Source organism: Dipodomys merriami, unplaced genomic scaffold (genome assembly GCF_024711535.1).
Source record: "Dipodomys merriami isolate MVZ:Mamm:240054 unplaced genomic scaffold, mDipMer1.0.p SCAF_106, whole genome shotgun sequence".
NCBI classification, from domain to species: domain Eukaryota; kingdom Metazoa; phylum Chordata; class Mammalia; order Rodentia; family Heteromyidae; genus Dipodomys; species Dipodomys merriami.
In genome coordinates this window covers 1,888,294-1,908,059 of record NW_027202338.1, presented here as the reverse complement: position 1 = coordinate 1,908,059, position 19,766 = coordinate 1,888,294, and the positions used below count along the sequence as shown (strand labels likewise).

At 48.4% G+C, this 19,766-nt stretch overlaps 2 protein-coding genes and 1 long non-coding RNA gene across 8 annotated transcripts; 2 read left to right on the top strand and 1 right to left on the bottom strand.

Moving 5' to 3' along the window:
* Positions 1–2,795: 2,795 nt before the first annotated feature.
* LOC138811775 (doublesex- and mab-3-related transcription factor C2) lies at positions 2,796–8,895 on the bottom strand. Of its 5 annotated transcripts, none has more exons than XM_069999621.1 (9): positions 8,814–8,895; positions 6,752–6,979; positions 6,515–6,669; positions 5,902–5,978; positions 5,468–5,648; positions 5,219–5,345; positions 4,456–4,516; positions 4,128–4,302; positions 2,796–3,318 (listed from the first exon to the last, which is right to left on the bottom strand). In XM_069999621.1, exons 2-9 carry the CDS (start codon positions 6,973–6,975, stop codon positions 3,206–3,208), a joined length of 1,113 nt encoding a protein of 370 aa, XP_069855722.1. In that variant the 5' UTR covers positions 6,976–6,979; positions 8,814–8,895; the 3' UTR covers positions 2,796–3,205. The 5 variants fall into 5 exon arrangements, with proteins under 5 accessions (XP_069855722.1, XP_069855737.1, XP_069855704.1 ...); XM_069999636.1 differs by having other exon boundaries at positions 8,808–8,889; XM_069999603.1 differs by lacking the exon at positions 8,814–8,895 and adding an exon at positions 7,444–8,505.
* A 331-nt stretch (positions 8,896–9,226) lies between these two features.
* On the top strand, positions 9,227–15,960 carry LOC138811765 (ly6/PLAUR domain-containing protein 4-like). 2 transcript variants are annotated; one of them, XM_069999581.1, is made up of 5 exons: positions 9,227–9,484; positions 12,505–12,723; positions 12,893–13,036; positions 14,187–14,513; positions 15,679–15,960. In XM_069999581.1, exons 2-5 carry the CDS (start codon positions 12,618–12,620, stop codon positions 15,885–15,887), a joined length of 786 nt encoding a protein of 261 aa, XP_069855682.1. In that variant the 5' UTR covers positions 9,227–9,484; positions 12,505–12,617; the 3' UTR covers positions 15,888–15,960. The 2 variants fall into 2 exon arrangements, with proteins under 2 accessions (XP_069855682.1, XP_069855692.1); XM_069999591.1 differs by having other exon boundaries at positions 9,228–9,484; positions 12,505–12,684.
* Positions 15,961–17,427: 1,467 nt separating this feature from the next.
* LOC138811761 (uncharacterized) lies at positions 17,428–19,205 on the top strand. The gene is made up of 2 exons (XR_011367493.1): positions 17,428–17,834; positions 18,982–19,205. It is a non-coding gene; the product is annotated as an uncharacterized lncRNA (long non-coding RNA).
* The last annotated feature ends 561 nt before the right edge of the window (positions 19,206–19,766 follow it).

Genomic DNA, 19,766 nt, shown 5'->3' with positions numbered 1-19,766 from the left:
TTATGTAATGATAGCTTGAGTAGAAAAAGACTCAGAAAATCCTTCTGTCTTGTGCTGGTCCTCTGGAGTCCCAAATTGTTCACTCTCTGTTTTATAAAAATTATAATCTGTTCATTTGAGGCCCAGTAAGGTAAAGGGAAATTCTCCCTTGTCTTGTAGAAGACTTTCCTGAAATTTCAGACAAGCCAATTTACCTCTTTATGCCTGTTTCTCTGTAATGCATTCCTTGCAGGGAGGCCTGTGGTGAGGTATCTGTGAAGTGAGAGCAGTGTAATGATCACTTGTAACCTTTCACGGGTTCTTCCAAACCTGTGGTACAGCACCACCCTAGGAAGTGTAAGACCCTTAGTTCAAACCCCGGAATGGCAAGATTAACTTGGCTCCTCCTTCTGTCCTGCATGGCTTTGAAACTATGCATCTGGAAAAATGTCATATTAGATCAGCATCATACTGGCATTCCATTTAGCCAAAGCTGTTTCGAATATATGACGCTTTTGGCCCACATAAGATTTGAAAAAGAAGCCGGGCACCGGTGTCTCATGCCTATAATCCTAGCTACTCAGGAGGCTGAGATCTGAGGATCTCGGTTCAAAGCCAGCCCACTCAGAAAACCAGAAGTGGCGCTGTGGCTCAAGTGGTAGAGCACTTGCGTTGAGCTGAAGAGCTGACAGACAGTGCCCAGGCCCAGAGTTCAAGCCCCAGGACGAGATTTAAAAAAGAAAACGGCAGCGGAGTGCTGGTGGCTCAAGCCTCTAATCCTAGCTGCTCAGGAGGCTGAGATCTGAGGATTGTGGTTGGAAGCCAGCCTGGACAGGAAAATCAGTGAGATGCTTATCTCCAATTAATCACAGAAAAAGCTGAAAGTGGTGCTGTGGCTTAAAGTTGTAGAGTGCTCTAGACTTGAGCAAAAGGAGTCCAGGGACAGCGCACGCTCAGGTCTAGAGTTCAAGCCCCAGGACTGGCCGGAAAAAATAAACTGTGCCAATGTTTGAAAATTAAGATATTGAACATAGAAACTTTGTTTCTATGGATTGCTTTTTCTTTTGAGGAGCAAGAGGAGGACTTGAACTCAGTATCTGATGCTTTCTCTCACTGGCTGATGCTCTTACCACCTGAGCGATGCCTCTAACACCTTCTTTTTTTTTTTTTTCCCTCAAAAAATCCAAAGAAGGGGCTGGGAAGGTGGCCCAGTGGTAGAATGCTTGCCTTACATGCATGAGGCCCTGGGTTCGATTCCTCAGCACCACATAAGCAAAAAGCCGGAATTGGCGCTGTGGCTCAAGTGGTAGAGCGCTAGCCTTGAGCTGAAGAGCTGAGGGACAGCGCCCAGGCCCAGAGTTCAGGCCCCACAACCGGACCCAAAAAAAAAAAAATCCAAAGAAGCGGGCTGGAAAGGTGGCTTAGTGGTAGAATGCTTGCCTAACATGCATGAAGCCCTGGGTTCGATTCTTCAGTACCACATACACAGAAAAAGGCAGAAGTGGCGCTGTGACTCAAGTGGTAGAGTGCTATCCTTGAGCAAAAGAAGTTCAGGGACAGTGCTCACTCCTTGAGTTAAAATAAAATCCAAAGATGTAACTCTTACCTAATTGTTTCTGCTTGGACCCATCCACTAGGGCAAGAGGAGGCTGCCCCTTAAGTAGGGCATACACTTTCAGTTTGCTAGCCACCATCTGGCCTTCTTTACTCATTTATATAATCTGTTTGGCCCTGTATTTGTGGGTCTCTGGTGAGCAGGAAACTATGACTGGCACAGAGCATGCACTTAAGTTATGGCATCAGTGAATTAGTGAACCCTCCACCATCTCTAATATTCTTATCTGGCCAGAATAAGAAATCCAAGGGGCTGGGAAGGTGGCTCAGTGGTAGAGTGCTTGACTTGCATGCATGAGGCCCTGGGTTTGACTCCTCAGCACCACATAAAGCAGAAAAAGCTGGAAGTGGTGCTGTGGGCTCTAGTGGTAGAGCGTTAGCCTTAAGCTGAAAGAGCTGAGGGACAGGGCCCAGGCCCAGAGTTCAGGCTCCACAACCGGCAAAAAGAAAGGAAGGAAGGAAGGAAGGAAGGAAGGAAGGAAGGAAGGAAGGGAAAGAGAGAGAAAGAGAGAAGGAAGGAGGGAGGGAGGGAGGGAGAGAGGGAGAGAGAGAGAGAGAGAGAGGAAGAAAGAAAAAAGAAATCCAAGAGCCAGGTGCCAGTGGCTCACGCCTGTAATCCTAACTACTCAGGAGGCTGAGATCTGAGGATCTCGGTTCAAAGCCAGCCCTGGGAGGAAAGTCCATGAGACTCTTATCTCCAGTAAATCACCAGAAAAAATAAAAGTGGCGCTGTGGCTCAAGTGGTAGAGCACTAGCCTTGAGCTGAAGAGCTGAGGGACAGTGCCAAGGCCCAGAGTTCAAGCCCCACAAATGGAGAAAAAAAAATTCCAAGCTTGTAATTATTTGTGGTTGTTCTTTTTGTGTGTGTACTGTCCTAGGGCATGAACTTAAGACCTGGATACTGTCCCTCAGCTTCTTTTGCTACAGCTCCACTTCTGGCTTTTTGGTAGTTAATGGGAGGTAAGAGTCATGGACTTTCCTGCTTGGGCTGGCTTTGAACTTTAATCCTCAGAGCTAATCCTCCTGAGTATCTAGGATTATAGGTGTGAGCCACCAGCAACCATCTAGTGGCTGTTCTTGAATAGGTGATTTTAACTTGGAGAAGTGAGTCAAACAAGTCTTTTTTGGTTGTCAGGATAGATTGATTAGGTTAGGCTGTGGTAATAAATAACCCCCAAGTCTTAATGGCTTCAGTTGGCAAAGGTTTATTTCTTACTTACACAAATCTAAAAACAAAATGAGAATACTCTCTTGTTTTCACTTGCACAGAGACCAACAGGAGTGCACAGGTATATACCAAACATGAACGCTTGCAAAAAATGTACTTAGATTCTGGTCAGTTCTAACTGTACAGCCTTCTCCTTTTTTAGGGACCTAAAAAAGTCCCAGAACTCAATGAGGAGTATGTGAATATCCGCTATCAGCCAAGGAAATGCCCACACTACAAAAGGAACCAAAAGCTAACTGAAGCACCTGAAAGCTTAAGAAAGAATCCTGAGGTTTGTACTATATTAAACTCCATGTAAAAATCCATTAAGTAAAATAGCGAATATGCAGTGCCTACAGGCTCTCCCTCGCCCTGCCTCGGTGAGGTAGCCTCTACCTCCGTGTTCTAGCTCAGGAGGGAGATGGACCCCAGACGCCCAATATGCAGAGAGACGGAGGGAGCTGGGGTGGGTCGGAGAGAGGGGCCAACAGGCTGGAATCCTCTTCCTCCAGCGGGAGCTATAGTCAGGAAGGAAGGGGCAGGACCACGTCACATCCATCCCCCTCCCTGTAGTTCCCTCTCTTTACCCCATGCAATAATCAGGCCTCATCCTCCTCCACCTGCTTCATTCCTCTTTGCTAATTTTCCTACCTCCAGTCTTGCTTTCTTCAGCCCCTCCCTCCATTGCAGCCAACACACTTGTCTTTCTAGAGCACAGGGAGTCTAATGTATCCCTATCTTTTCCCACAGATCCACTTGTGCAGGCTGCTGCTCTAGACTCCTAAGCCTGGCAACCCAGAGCCCCACAAGCAGAGCCTCTTCAGCCTTTTTTCCTGTTCCAACAGTTCCCAATCCGTGATTGGATATTAGGGTTCTCAGCCGTTTCTGTCCCCACATATTACTCCTGAAAACTCCTCAGGTTCTTGCAACTGAGCCTCCTGAAACTGTCCAAGTTTCCCTACTAGAGTGGGAACTTCCAAGAAGCAATTATCACCTTTACCCAGGCCAGATCCTGTTTATTACTTTCTCACTCCCTCTCCAGACTTCAGCAGACAGCTAGGGTCTGGAGACCGAGGCTTGGGCTGGAGTTAGAGACCAAGACCTCATTTTCCTTGGCTTTAACATTCGTTGTTGAGAACAAAACTGGCAAAAGTGATATACTAAACAACTTCAACTGTAATTTCAGAGGCCAGGCTGAGGAACTTGGGGGCCTGGCTCAGAGGACATTCAGCTTGTTGACCCCCTCATCTTGGTTAGTCTCTGTTTACCCTAGTGACTTCCTTTTCCCAACCATCTTTATCCTGTCCTCTCCTTTCAGAGAGATTACCTGGTGGGCCACAGGGGTGGAGGAGGGAGATCCAGGCAGGATTGGGGGGGACAGAAGGGGTCAGGCGGGAAGCCTGGGATGAATCTTTCAGACCCACAAGGGCCTCAGCTGCCTCTCGCTGAAGCTGCCGCTCTGAGGAAGCAGATGTCCAGGCCAGGCGAGAGGCTCCAGGGGCCTGCAAAGGAGATGGAGAGAAGAGGACTGGAAACCCTTGCTTCTTCTCACCCTTCCACTGTTCCCTCTGCCCCTGGTGCCTTTCATCTCCTACTTTTCCCCTCCCCAATCTCCACTTCCTCCCTGGGTCAGGATACCACTTCTTCCCCAGGACCTGTGGCTGCAGCAGGAGAGTGTCCGGGGTACCACATGACTGGAGTATCAGTGTGGAGCATCTAAAAAGAGGGAGAGATGCCAAGGAGGGTAAACAGACATGTACACGTGGAAAGAGGGTCAGACATTCTGGGCTAGGATTCGGAGACTTCGTGGGCTTGGTTAAGTCTTGTCCCCTGGGTTGGCTTACTTTGTTTTCTAGAAAATGAAAATCTCTATCAGCTTTTCCCTCCAAAGATACTGTGAGGATTACAGGAAATCACTGGTGTCAGTTTTTAAAAATGAACAAAATACCTAAAGGGACTGGGGTTTCTGTCACTGTCTTACCTAGTTTTCCTTCCCCCAGTTCTCTAATCCCTTTGGAACTTGAAGATTAGCTTTGCTCCAACTTCCAGAAGCTTTCTCTAATGGCTCCTGGCCTTTTCTTGGCCCTCTGTGGCTTTCCTAGCGCTCAGTTTCAGCACATAATCCTACTCCATCTTATCTGCTTAAGATCTGATAGCCAGTATTTCATCAAGGTCAGGGTCCATGCTAGGTGTGTCCCATACATTACTGTTATGAAAAACTGAATGACAATTATAACTTGAATGAAATGACATCTCCCATTTTTATATGGAAAACCAGGCTGAGAAAGGTACAGACATGTGCAAAAGTTCCCAGATAGGTAATGGCAGACCTATTAATCTGAGATCTTTATCATTCACTACCGTGTCTAGCATAGAAATAGGCTCAGAATAAATATGTATCCTTGTGTCCCTACTCACGTGTGGGGCAGGTTAGGGGGTCCTTGAGGCTCTCCAGAAAGAGGAGTGGTCAGTACCGATCGAGATCCTGGGCAAGGTGGGAGGGGCCCATGTGCAGGCAGGCGGAGGGAAGTGCCAGGGTCAAAGCCTAAGGCAGGGAAGAGAACGAGATGTTCAGGTCTCAGAGGTGACCATTCTCTCCTCTCTCTTCTCACCTGCGACCTTTCCCACTTCCCTTTCTGCTGAATGAAGGCTGAATTCTCTTCTTACCAGCGAAGGGATGCAGAGGGACAGCAGGTTCCTGACACAGCAAACGACACACCACTGGGGGTGGCATGGAAAGGCCTGGGGGCAGCCAGTGTCCAGGGCCCCACGGGCCTGGAGGCACTGGAGTCCAGGGCAAAGGCAAGGTTTCTGGGGGACAGCTGAGCAGCAGGGGCCCACAGTTCTCCTAGAAGGGCAGATGGCACAGATTAGAGTTAGGTATAAGGTTAGAGGAGGAGTGGCTATGTTCTGAGAAGGGGAAATGTCTGGGCTGGGCCTTAATGTTCCACCCTCTTTAATTTGCCCACAGAAAAGAAGTGACCTGCTCACAAGCTGGTAGCATGCCAAGGTTGGGAGTAGAACCCAGATGTGAAGGGCACTGAGAAGGGGTCTGCACAGGAGCTAGGTTGGGAGCCTCTCCCTGAAGGCCAGGTTCTTACCTTCCCAGGGGGTGTCAGTGCCAGTGGGACTGCCCCATGGGAACCCTGAGGCTGAGGGGCTATGTTCTCCTTTCCAGCTGTAAACAACCAGGGAGAGATCTAGTGAGCCTACACTAACCCCAACACACAGGTCTTATTTCATCTGGCTCCTTCCTTTCTTCCTTCTCCCTCCCTCCCTTCCCACCTTCTCTCTCTTTCCTTCCCTCCCTCCCCTCCCCATCCTGCATCCCTCCTTTCTTCTCTCCTTCCTTGGTACAGAGTTTGGGATTCAAGATCTTGGGCCTACTAGACAGGTGCTTTACCACTTGAACCATACCCCTTTTACCCTTTTTGCTTTTATTTTTCAGATTGGGTCTTAGCCCTTTTTGCCTGGGGTCGGGCCTCAGACTGCCAAGCTCTTGAGCAGCTGGGATTACAGGCGTGCACTACCACACCTGGCTCTGCTGATCATTTTCTACCTCTCATCTCACTGCATCCTCCTAACATTCAATCACATTTTATAGTTGGGGAGCTGGAGGACCTAAGAGCGGAACACGTAGCCCAAGGTCACAGACCAATTTGGTGGCAGGACTGAGAATCTTCCCTCATTCAAATTCCAGCCAGAGACACTCACGGGGGACTACTGGTCCAGCAGCTCCTTTCTTGACTCGGCTCAGTGCTTTAAAAGGAGCTGCCCCTCTCACTAGTCCCTGAGCCAGGTGCCTCTTTAGCTGCGCCTCCTGTTGCCTACGCAATGCCACCTGAGCAGCCATGACTCTCCGGCGCTCCCTAAAAGGAGGAGAGGATGAGCAGGCAGTCAGCCGTTTTTCCAGAGGCTCATCCGCCCCTTCTCCCTGGACCTTCCACTCACAGAATGAGGACACATTTGTGACACTCGCAAGTCTGAAAGAGGCAGAGTCGCTTGTGGCCCTTGAGGTGGGCAGTGACACCATGGTTTCGGCAGCGGGCACATGTCGGAGAGCGACTCACAGCTCTCCTGGGGATAAGCTCCATGCCCTGGGGAGCTCTGGTCTCACCCCTTGGAGCAGAGTCAGCAGGGGAGTGGTGGGCATCAGATGTTTCCTTTGGATCCATGGATCTAAGGGCAGAGGTAGCAGGTTAGGATGGCCGTGTGGGCCCTCCCCTAACCACCCCCTCCTACTCAGGGAGGCGTGTGCGGCTCTCTGTCATAGGCCCTAGCCTTCACCCTGGTTATTCCCTCTTCACCCTTTCACCTTTCCCATGGATCCTCCTTCCTAAGAAATCCCTACATCCCTTTCCTTCCTTAGATTTGTGTGTACGCACACGTGAGTGTGCACATGCATGCCAGTACTAGGGCTTGATCAAGGCCTGGGCACTATCCCTTAGCTTTTTTTCCTCCAGGCTCTGCCTCTTGAGCTACAGCTCTACTTCTGGCGGTTTTGGTGCTTAATTGGAGCTATGAGTCTCACAGACTTTTCTGTCTGGTCTAGCTTCAAACTGAAATCCTTATAGCTCAGCCTCCTGAGTAGCTAGGATTACAGGCATGAGCCGCCAGTGCCCAGCTTCTTTTCTTTAGCTTACCTGCCCACTTTCCCATGATGAATCTCAGTTTCAGGCATAGGCATGGCTTTCCCAGCCCCCTCAAAAGCTTTCATTAAACATCCCTTCCTGCTGGATTCCGTGCCCCCCCACCAAGTACTAGGGAATTGAACCCTTGCAGGTGTTAGGCAAGTACTTTACCACTGAGGTAATCCCCACTCCCATCTATGAATTTACGCAATTCCTTGTGTATATATCCTATGTACATATATATATGTATATGTAGTGTTTATATATAGTTTTATTTATAGTACCTGTGTGTATATATAGTATTTATATATATGTACACAAATACACACACTGGGGATTGAACCCAGGGCCTCTCCCAAGCTCTCTACCAATTTGGCTACTCCCCCTCCCCTTCAAACTCTCCATTCTCCTGCTCACCTCCTGAGTAGCTATGACTACAGGCCACCACACCCACTTCTGATTTATTTATTTAATTAATTTTATTTTGCTCGTGGGGCTTGAACTCAGGGCCTGGGCACTGTTCCTGACCTCTTTGTACTCAAGGTTAGCACTATACCACTTTGAGCCAAAAAGCCACTTCCAGCTTTCTGATGGCTCATTGGATATAGAGAGTCTCAGGGACTTTCCTGCTGGGACTGGCTTTGAACTGCCATCCTCAGATCTCAGCCTCCTGAATAGTTAGGATTATAGGCATGAGCCACCAGCCACTGGCCTAAAAATATTTTTGTCCCTTGAAAATTTTAATCTCACATAAACCATGCCTTAAATCCGTCCTGTGCTCCTTCAGGTTGGTTTTGTTCTCATACCGTCCCTTCCTAGTAACGACATCATTGTGAGGGACCTGCCTGCCCCATTTTTACTAGCTCGGCTCAATCATTCCTTCATTCTTTCCATCATTCTCTGGATCCCTGCTGCACGCTGAGCCCCAATCTAGGCCAATAGTGCTCTTCTCTGGATGCCAGTTTCTCCGTTGGACCCCACAAGATGGCCACAGGCATTCTCGCACAAACACAAGAAATCACGGCTGCTCCTGAATCCCACGCGCTAACAATAAACCTCACGCATCCCTTCTTTTTCATACAGTTATTACTCAGGTACACCCCCATTCCAGCAGCCCCCATCCCCCCAACACTGGATCCGTGCCACACCCCCCCCATCCGGCTCCAGGGTCCCAGGAAAGGGGGCAGGCCACGAGGCCCCGCACCCAGAGGTCTTGCGGGGGAGGGGGGAAGGGAGAGATGGGGGTCGCGAGCAGCGCGAGGGGGGAGGGGGAGGGCAAAGGAGGGTGCCTGGGGAAGGGGATTCAGTGTTAGGAAGAGGGGGAAGAAGGCCCAGGGAGTGGAGGGGTCGTGTCCGCTCCTGGACACCAGCCCTACGGTTACCACAGCTTCGAGAAGAGCCAGACTTGGCCCGGATGAGGCCAAGAGAAGGAACGAGAAAGCAGCCAAGAGAGGAACGGCCGTGCCTCGCGCCACTTTTTTCCCGCCCCTTCCCCGCAATGACCAATGAGCTTCCAACACGCTATCTCCTGCTACACCAATGTGGTTGTAGATCCTGCCCGAAGCTCCTCCCACTTCCTCCTCCCCCCTCCTCTCTTTCCCTTCCTGAGCGCCTAACTACTAGGCCAGCCAATAGCGCGTCGAATTGAGCCTCGGGCCTCTGGCCCCTCCCACCACCTTTCTAGACTGTTCTTCCCATTGCGGGTGGGATAGCCAATGGGGCGTCGAGTACCATCTCTGACGCACAAGTGGGACCCGCCCCTTTTCCCCCTCCTCCCCTTGGGAACGGCAGAGTGCGCTCAGAAGGATCACAGGCGTTGACCGGGGCCCCTCAGCGCATGCGCAGACGCTCCTGTCTGGCCTGCGCTCTCGGCCGCCTTGGTTTCCCCCTGCCCATGTCCGATTTTTCCCTACAGCCTTTAGCCTGTTTGCTTGCTGCCGATTTCTAGGTTACATAGCCTGTGTAACTGTGGCGTACCAAGATGAAAGGATGGAAGAAGTGACCTCTAACTGGCCTGTGGTGCCAGGGAGCTGTTGGAGATAACGTTGGAAAGGTGGTTTGGGTTTCATTACACAGAGGGAGGCTTGAATGATCAGTTGAAGAGATTGAACTTGATCTTGGGGTGCGGGGGGAGAAGAGTGGGGCCACACCGTGTATACTTGAACATTTGCCTGACACATTTATATACATATAATCTATTAATAAATGTACATAATATATAATTAGAATATTATATGATTATATTTTCTATACTATATAGTCTAATCGAGTATATTACACAATAATATATTCTATACTTATATAGAATAATAAACAATATATTCTATATCAAATATGTGATGTATATACATTTATAGATATTGATACAGATGCCAGTACTGTGGCTTGAATTCACTTGCCTCTCTTGCTTAATTTTTTTGTCAGTCCTGGTGCTTGAACTCAGGGACTGGGCTCTGTCCCTGAGCCTCTTTGTACTCAAGGCTAGCACTCTATCAAGTGAGCCACAGCACCAATTCCTGCTTTTTCTGAGTGGTTTATTGGAGATAAGAGTCTCACAAACTTTCCTGCCTGGGCTGGCTCTGAACTGTGATCCTCAGATCTCAGCTTCCTGAAGAGCTAGTATTACAGGCGTGAGCCACTGGTGCCCCATTTGCTTGACTTTTTTTTTTGCTCAAGGCTGATGCTCTACTGCGTGAACCACACCTCTACTTCTGGCTTTTTGCTGGTTAATTGGAAACAGGAACCTCTTAGATTTGTCTGTCTGGGCTGATTTTGAACCTTGATTCTTAGATCTGAGCCTCCTAAGTAGCTAGGATTATAGACACAAGCCACCAGCACCTGCAAGCATGGGATTTTGTGTGTGTGTGTGTGTGTGTGTGTGTGTGTGTGTGTGTGTGTGTGTGTGTGTGTGTGTGTGTGTGTGTGTGCAGATCTTGAGGTTTGAACTCAGGACCGGGGCACTGTCCCTGAGCTGCTTTTGCTCAAGGCTAGAGCTCTATACTTGAGCCATGTCACCACTTCCAGCCTTTTCTGAGTCATTTATTGAAGATAAGAGTTTAATGGGCTTTCCTGCCCAGGCTGGCTTTGAACCACAGGTCTCAGATCTCAGTTCCCTGAGTAGCTAGGATTACAGGCCTGAGCCACCAGCACCCAGCTGACACAAGACTTTTTTTTTTGGGGGGGGAGGGTCCAGTCGTGGGGCCTGAACTCTGGGTCTGGGTGCTGTCCCTCAGCTCTTCAGCTCAAGGCTAGCACTCTTACCACTTGAGCCACAGTGCCACTTCCAGCTTTTTTTTTTTTTCTGCTTATGTGGTACTGAGGAATTGAACCCAGGGCCTCAAGCATGCAAGGCAAGCGCTCTACCACTGAGCCACCTTCCCATACCCTAACACAAAACTTTTATGATCCACCAGGAATGTATTGTATATCTAATCAGCTTCTATATTATACATAACGTGATATTTCATGGTGTGTATCCCCTGAATATCGTGTATTTACTTGGTTTCTGGCAGGGAACAATCCTGAGTTTTTGTTACTACATTGCTCTAAGTTGTCATCCCATTAATTCTGAATCCTCCTATAAGCTGAGGGTGGGGATTTTTACTATGTGTACCTAGGATGTACCAAAAATGGGTTATTGATTGGTATTCTCAGACTTTATCCCACAGTGGTGTACTGAGCTCAAATCCCAACTCTTCTTTTCCTCAGGGATCAAGAAAATGGTCTTATCCTAACTACCCCATAAGCAGCAGTGGGTATTTTTATTTCCTTTATTTCTTGCTAATACTAGATGCATTTCTCAGGACAGTTGTATTTCCTCATGTGTTCCTTAGCCTTTCTGGTTGACTTGAATTTTTTTGTTTTTTGGTGCTGGTATTAGGGCTTGAACTCAGGGCTTAAGCACTGCCTCATAGCTTTTTTGCTTAAGATTAGTGCTCTACCACTTGGGACATACCTCCAATTTTCAGCTTTTTTTGCTAGTTAATTGGAGGTAAGAGTTTCATACACTTTTTTATTTTTGCTCGTTGGCTTTGAGCCATGATCCTTGGATTTCAGCCTCCTGAGCAGGCATGAGTCATCAGCATCACCCATGGTTTTAAATTTTCTTATTGAACCAAAGAGACATTTAGGATATAAATTAACTTACAGTCTCACACAGTAATTTAAGCCATAATAATAATAATAATAATAATAATAATAGCCAGTCCTGGGGCTTGAACTTGGCCTGGGAACTGTCCCTGAGCTTCTTTTTCTCAAGGCTAGCACTCTGCCACTTGAACCACAGCATCACTTCCAATTTTTTCTGTGTGTGTGGTACTGAGGAATGGAACCCAGGGCTTTATACATGCTAGGTAAGCAGTCTACCACTAAGCCACATTCCCAGCCCTTATTATTCTTTTTTTATTGTGAAAATACTGTACAGGGGGGTTACAATTACATGGGCAAGATAATGAGTACATTTCTTATCAAGCATTGTAGCCTCCTCCTTTGTTTCCCCTTCCCATCTCATCCTCCCCCTCCCTCCACCCAACCCTCCTCTCCCCTTATTATTCTTTTCTATCTATCTATCTATCTATCTATCTATCTATCTATCTATCTATCTATCTATCTATCTATCTATCTATCTGGTGTCAGTTTTGGGGTTTGAGCTCAGGGCCTGGATGCTGTCCCTAAACTTTTCTACTCAAGCTGGCATTCTACCATGTAAGCCACAGCTCCATTTCTGGCTTTTTGCTGATTAATTGAGTTAAGAGTTTCTTGAACTTTCCTGCCTGGGCTAGCTTTGAATTAGATCTCGGCCTCCTGAGTAGCTAGGATTTACAGACATGAGCCACTGGAGCCCAGCATAGGCCTCTCTCTCTCTGCTCTTGTGATCTCACTGCATTTGGTTGGAGAACAACCAGTGCTCCTTCGATCAGCACCATGGCCAGTGGTAAGGCCTAGGTAAGAGAATAAGAGCCCAACTTTGAGAAGTTGAAGCGCTTTCTGAATCAGAGGAGAGAGGAGAACATGGTGATGGAGCGTACAGAGCCACAGCAACTGACACAGTCACTGTTCTGTTTCCAAAAACAGTGACCTGGAGGCGGATGGACAGAGAATTTAAAGACTGACAAGAATCAAGCTTGGGACCTAGACAGGATTGATTCCAGACTGACTTCTAGACTCTAAGTCCCCAAAACCAAGCCATGGGACACCAGCCTGTGAGATCCGTGCAGCTGCTATGCCTCCTAGGGGCCATCTCCTCTCTGCCTCGTATGTCCTGTGGGGCTGGATGCTATAAGGCCCCAAAAGGTGGGAGGCTGGAGTCATGTCCCTGGGAGAAGGAGGGCTGGATATCTGGGTTCCTTGGAGGCCAGGGTCTATGGGGGCTGAGCTCTTTGATTGACAGTTGAAGGCTGAGAAGGCCGGGGCTGGGGGGGAGGTGGGTAGGGATGGGAGACAACAAGCATTCTCTCTTTAGGGGGCGAGGCCCTTTTGTGTTATGAAGCCATAGCCTCCAACTTCAGGACAGTTTCCTTCCATGACTGGGATTGGTTGCTGACGAGGAGCATGGTGTGTAAGCTGAGAGAGGGCTGTGAGGAGACGGTTCTATTCATCGAGACAGGTGAGATGCGAAGGCTCTCCTTTTCCTTCCTGTCCTTTTCCCCACCCCAGCTCTACTCCCTAACTCCCCCCCTGCCGCCCCCCCCTCCAAGACAAGAAACCAGAATTCCTCATGCTTACCTCATTGTATATGTCAGGATACTGGCAAGGGTAGAGTGCATCCCAGATGTTTGTTTTGTGCAATGGAGAAGAGGGCGGAATGGGGAGGTTGGAGGTGTGGCTCAGTTGGTAGAGCACTAGCCAATGAGTGAAGAAGGCATCAGGTGTCATGTTCCAGTCTCAGTCTCAGACCTAAAAAAGTAAAAAAAAGTAAAAAAAAAAAAAAAAAAAAAAAAAAAAAAACCGGGCACCTGTGGCTTATGCCTGTCATCCTAGCTACTCAAGAGGCTGAGATTTGAGGATCGAGGTTCCAAGCCAGCATGGATGAAAAAGTCCATGAGATTCTTAATGAACCAACAAAAAGCCAGAAGTGGTGCTGTGGTTCAAAGTGGCTTAGTCTTGAGTAAAAGAGCTCAGGGACAGCGCCCAAACCCTGAGTTTAAGCCCCATGATGACAATAGAAAAGAAGAAGAAAAGGAAAAAGAAAGAATCCCATTAACTTTACTGCCCAGGCTGGTTTCAAACTGATCCTCAGCTCTCAGTGTCCTGAGTAGCTAGGATGACAGGTGTGAGCCCCCAGGCCCTGGACTTCCCTGGAATTCTTGCACTCCTAATCCCACCTCTGGATCTCACCAGATGATGATGTCTCCAGACATGCCTTTGTACATGGACTGGACACAGAGTAGGCAATTTGATTTAAAAAAAATTCCTCTTCTTGATTGGGCACTCCTGTCTCATGCCTGTTATCCTAGCTACTCAGGAGGCTGAAATCTGAGGATTGAGGTTCAAAGCCAGCCCAGGCAAGAAAGCCCCTGACTCTTAATCTCCAATGAACCAACAAAAAGCCAGAGTGGAGCTGTGGCTCAAAGTGGTAGAGTGCTAGCCTTGAGCACAAAAACTCAAAGATAGTAACCAGGCTCTGAGTTCAAGCAGACCCAGGACCAGCATCCATGAAAAAGGGCATCTGAGTGCAGTGTCCTAGGCCCCTGGGAAGCCCAGCATAGGGTAAGGCAATGCCACTGATCAGAGCTCTCGAACCCTCTGCTTTTCAGGGGCCAACAGAGGAGTTGTGAGTTATAAAGGCTGCAGCTCAGCCATCTCTTACCCGCCTCAAGTCTCCTACCTTGTTGCACCACCTGGAATCTCCATCGCCTCCTACAGCCACATCTGCCGGTCTTACCTCTGCAACAACCTCACCAACGTAGACCCCTTTTGGAGGATCAAGTCTACTGTTCCCAAGACCGTCCCTCTGTCTACCCATACTTGCCCCACCTGTGTGGGCAGATTGGAAGAGGAATGCCATCCAGCTTTTGCCGCCAACGAGACTTGCCCCTACAGTGCCTCTACATGTTACAGCTCTACCTTAAAGTTTGAGGCTGGTGAGAGAGGAAGAACTTTTTTTTTCTTTTGTGTTAGTCCTGGGGATTGAACTTGGCCTGGGTACTGCCCCTGAGCTTTTGTGCTCAGGGCTGGTGCTCTACCCACTTGCCACAGCTCCACTTCTGGGCTTTCGGTGGTTCATTGGAGATGAGAGTCTCAGGGACTTTCCTGCCTAGGCTGGCTCTGAACCTTGGTCCTCAGATGTCAGCCTCCTGACTAGCTAGGATGACAGACAGGAGCAGCCAGTTGAGAAGAGGAAGTTTTTGATCGAGTTGACTACTCCATGTCTAGTCTATGTACAAAGGCACGTCTAGAGCCATCTAGAGCATCTGGTGGGATCCAGAAGTCAGATTAGGAGTGCAAGAATTCCAGGGGGGGACAGGAGCTGGTGACTCATGCCAGAATCCTAGCTACTCAGGAGGCTGAGATCTGAGGATCAGTTTGAAGCCAGCCCAAGCAGGAAAGCCAATTAGATCCTTTGTTGTTGCTGCTGTTGGTCGTGGGGCTTGAACTCAGGGCCTGGGCACTGTTCTTGAGCTCGTTTGCTCAAGACTAGCACTCTTTGAGCCATAGTGCCACTTCCAGTTTTCTGGTGGTTCAATGGAGTAAGAGTCTCCTGGTCTTTGAATTGTGATCCTCCCATCTCAGCCTCCTGAGTCAGCAGGATTACAGGTATAAGCTATCAGAGCCTGGTGTTCATGAGTTCCTTATCTCCAATTACCCACCGCCAAAAAGCTGGAAGTAGAGCTGTGAACTGGCACCCCCCCCCAGCAGAAGTAGGGCTGCGGCTCAAGTGGTAATGCACTAATCTTGAGCAAAAGAAAGAAAGAATGAAGAAGGGAAGAAGGAAGGAAGGGAGGGAGAAAGAATGAAAGAATGAAGAAGGGAAGAAGGAAGGAAGGGAGGGAGGGAGGGAGGGAAAGAAGGGAAGGAAAAGCATGAGGCTCTGAGTTCAAGTTCTGACATGCGGGCATGTACACACACACACACACACACACATACACACACACACACACACACACACACACACACACACACACACACACACAGAATCCAAAGAAGAATTGTGCCTCTGCCCAACTCTCTGGCGTGGGAGCATAGGTGTCCTGGTTGGGGAGGCGCCTGTGGGAATACATCCCTGATCCTTCCCACCCTGACTTGCAGGAGATCTCAACAGCACCTTCATCCTCATGGGCTGCGCTCGCCAGCAGCATAAGCTTTTAGCAGATTTTCAGCACGTGGGAAGCATCCAAGTCACTGAGACCCTTAATAATATGGATAAGTCCCAGAGCACCGGTGATGGCAGCGCTCTTTCCTGCCACGGTTCTTTTGGAGGCCTTGTCTTAGGCCTCCTCCTTGCTCTCAGCGAGTGACTGTCCAGCTGGACCGGACAAGCACCCAGATTCCTTTGCCTAACCAAATAAAGCTGTAGAAATAATTACCTCACTGATTTTTCCTGTGATTCCTGATCATGTAGAGGTATAGAAAGTGTGTAAGAGACCAAACAAATCCTCTGTGTGTGTGTGTGTGTGTGTGTGTGTGTGTGTGTGTGTGTGTATGTGTGTGAGCCAGTCCTGGGACACACAGGGCCTGGACACTCACCATGAGGGTGAGTGTCTTATCATTTGAGCCACAACTCTACTTCCTGCTTTTGTGCTGGTTCACTGGAGACAAGAGTCTCATAGACTTTCCTTTCCAGGTTGGCTTCAAATCAAGATCCTTAGATCTCAGCCTCCAGAGTAGATGACAGGTATTAAGCCATTGGCACCTGGCTCCGTGTTCACGCGCGCGCGCGCGCGCGCGACACACACACACACACACACACAGTCGGTTGTGAGCTTGAACTCAGGGCCTGGGCACTGTAACTGAGCTCTCTTGCTTTGCTCAAGGCTAGCACTGTGCCACTTTGAGCCACAGTGCCACTTCCAGTTTTTGAGTGTTTAATTGGATATTAGAGTCTCATGGAGACTTTTCTGCCTGGGCTAGTTTTGAACTATAATCCTCAGATCTCAGCCTTTTGAGTAGCTAGGATTACAGACATTAACCACCATTGCCTGTATCCTTTTATATATATATTTTGAGACAGAGTATCATTATGTAACCCATCTCAAGACATGCAGAAAAAGCATTTGCAATTTAAAAAAAAATCTTCCTGAGAAAGGAGAAACTACACTTTTCCATATCCCATGACAACAGAAGAGGGCGCTGTTGGACTAAGTGGTCTGTTGGATGAATCTCAGCCCTTTCTGGGCTGAACCCTAATTTTCACCCTGGTTCCCAAGTCTAAGATCCCTTTTCCCAGGTAGAGACCGTGTAGGAACAACTCTGCTCAGAGGACATCCCATGAGCACAGAAAGAGCCACTGAAGGGAAAAAATAATTCTATTTAGCTCCTTTAGCTCCTTTGCAGGTGACCCCCTAATGAGACTTCATTCTCCCTGGGAGCCCCCTTTTCCTAGAGAAGGACTAACCTTAGCCATCTGCCCATGGCTCATAGCTGCAGTTTCTGGGGATAGGGAGAAACTAAGGGATCATAGCGGGTTGTGGTTGTTCTGGGCCTGTGTTGACATCAAGATTTATTTGTTTTGTCGGTCGTGGGGCTTGAATGCAGAGCCTGATTGCTGTCCTTGAATTCTTTTGCTCAAGGCCAGTGCTCTACCACTATAAGCCACAGCTCCACTTCTGGTTTCCTGGTGGTTCAACGGGAGATAAGAGTCTCCTGGACTTTCCTGCCTGGGCTGACTGAACTGTGATCCTCAAATCTCAGCCTATTGAGTAGCTGGGATTACAGGAGTAAGCCACTGGTGCCTGGCTGACATCAGGATGTCATAATGCTTCTCGGAACCCTCTCTGGTACTTGGCAGCCTTTTTCTTGCCCTATTCCCAAAAGCATTCTCTCCAGCCCATTCCATTATCTCCTCCCAGCCTCCCAACCATTCGATTCTACTCAGCTTCTCTACAAAAACCTCACAAATGTCTCCAGAATCCTGGGTCCTCCCATGGAGCCTGAGGGACACAAGAAAGCTCTGTTCCAGAAGGAGCTTGCCTTGTTCATTAATCACCTGCCTGGGAGGGAAACTGAGCTGCTTCTACCTTGAGGATCACTGTTCCTTTCTCTCCCTTCCCCTCCCTTGATGATTCCCCTTAAATTTAGCCTGCTCTGTGGAGTAAGATCTACTCCTATGGTCAGGCAAGGATGCTAAAGTGGCCCTGTGTTCTACAAGGACACAGGTGAACAGAAGGGATGAGGCCTAGATCTATGGTGGGGGGGTGTGTGGGGGAGAGTCAAGAGAGGACCAGTCCACAGCCATGTCTTGCCAGGTCAGTCTAAAGATGTGTGTGGCTGATATTCAAGGCAAAGTGCCCTCTGGAGTTGTATGTTAAGCTGCCTGCCAGTACTTAGGACAGCTCTCAGACCCCAGGGAAGCATAGAGTTTATTTCCTTACTACTTGGCCTCAGAGATAAATAGTTCCCAGACTCCTAGGGTAGCTGGGGAACCCGGAGTGAGAGGGGAAAGAGTGTGTGTGTGTGTGTGTGTGTGTGTGTGTGTGTGTGTGTGTGTGTGTGTGTGTGTGTGTGTGTGTGTGTGTGTGTGTGTGTGTGTGTGTGTGTGTGTGTGTGTGTGTGTGTGTGTGTGTATGTCCCCTAGCTTTTGGTGAGGTTGAGAATCAAAGTCTAGTCCACTAGTCCCCTCTCTCCAGGAATATTAAGAGGTGCCACGCCGACCCCAGTAGAGTCTGCTTAGCATGGGAAACCATCTATCAGACCATGATAGGGGCCTCGAGACCTATCTCTGAGTTTTGGGACTTCACCGAAGTCTACCTCAGAGAATGGGGCTTTACAGAAACCTATCTCCAAGTTTTGGGACTTCACTGAAGTCTACCTCGGAGAATAGGGCTTCTAAGAGGCCTACTCCTGGGAAAAGGCTGGCAAAAACCCCTGGAAAAGATGTGTTTCTGCCTATCTTTTCCTCATAAGAGTGCCTATTAATCTTTTACTGTTTCTACTGCTCATTGTACTTACTCATTGTCAACGTTCCCTTATTCAAAGCTCTTTCTTAAGAGTGTTGACGACTCCAATATCTGATGAGTGTCTTAAAAATATGACTAACTCACCAGAGTTAAGTGCTACCCTGAAACCCCTCTTATGGAGGCTAGTAGACAAGTTATAAGTAAATATAAAAGTATTGGGGGTTTCACAAAGTCACTCCAGAAGGAATTGTAAGAGATTTACAAAAAGTTGTAGGCGCGGCTAGAACAGAAAGAATGTATGGCAATTGCTGAGATAACTACTTAGGAGAAAGAACTTCCTCATTTACTAAGAGACATGCTAAATCTAAGTCTCCTTGGTGCTTACTATTAAAGAAGGAACAGGAAAGATCTTAATGGGACAGTTAAGGCCTCTATAGAAAAAAGTAGTGGTTAATTGGTGACAATCATCGAAACCCATTGTATTTCTTAAAAATAGAGGTAAAGCTGGAAACAAGTGCCTATCAGGCGACCAGTTGGTGACCACCCAAGGACGAAGCCCTGCAGCAAGGTTGTGTAACCTTTTGCCCTTTCAGGCGACCAGCTGGTGACTGCCCAAGAATGAAGCCCTGCAGCAAGATTATGTAACCTTTTGCCCTTTCTTATGGAGACTTTTGCTATAAAAGTTTGTTATCCTCTGCATTAAATCGCACTCAGCACTCAGCATCCACTCCTAATGTGTGTGAGTTGTCTGTTTGCCATCTCCCCGTCCTATTCCAGGTTCCTCCCCTAGGTATCCTCCGTCGTCCCGACAGAACCCGGTCCGCGGCAAAGAGGGATAGACAATAATCCACCAGTACAAAGTGGAACAAAAACCCCTTCCTCTTTATGGACTGGGAGTTTGCTGGTGCAGGAAGGAAGATTACTGGGGCTACTGTAGGCATGGAGGGTGAGTGAGTTCAGGGATGTAGGGTTTAACTACTCAGCAGGACTCAGCCTTGCTCAGGTGCCACACCCTGGGAGCATTGAGCAAGGGAGATTGAGTCTACTCAATGCCCAACTCCCATTGGCCAGTGTGTCCTTCTCCCTAGAGAACACAACATCCCAGCAGAGAAAGTCATCTGAGACCACTAAAGAGTGGGATCTAGGGCTGGGAATGTGGCTTAGTGGTAGAATGCTTGCCTAGCATGCATGAAATCCCAGGTTCGATTCCTCAGTACCACATACACAGAAAAAGCCAGAAGTGGTGCTGTGGCTCAAGTGATAGAGTGCTAGCCTTGAGTA

Coding starts and splice junctions, on each gene's coding strand:
- LOC138811775 (XM_069999603.1), bottom strand. CDS start 7,517: ATGAAAGCTTTTGAGGGGGCTGGGAAAGCCATGCCTATGCCTGAAACT. Junction 6,670..6,751: donor CACAAATGTGTCCTCATTCT/GTGAGTGGAAGG, acceptor TCCTCCTTTTAG/GGAGCGCCGGAGAGTCATGG. Junction 5,979..6,514: donor TGCTGGACCAGTAGTCCCCC/GTGAGTGTCTCT, acceptor GGTTGTTTACAG/CTGGAAAGGAGAACATAGCC.
- LOC138811765 (XM_069999581.1), top strand. CDS start 12,618: ATGGGACACCAGCCTGTGAGATCCGTGCAGCTGCTATGCCTCCTAGGG. Junction 13,037..14,186: donor GGTTCTATTCATCGAGACAG/GTGAGATGCGAA, acceptor TCTGCTTTTCAG/GGGCCAACAGAGGAGTTGTG. Junction 14,514..15,678: donor TACCTTAAAGTTTGAGGCTG/GTGAGAGAGGAA, acceptor CCTGACTTGCAG/GAGATCTCAACAGCACCTTC.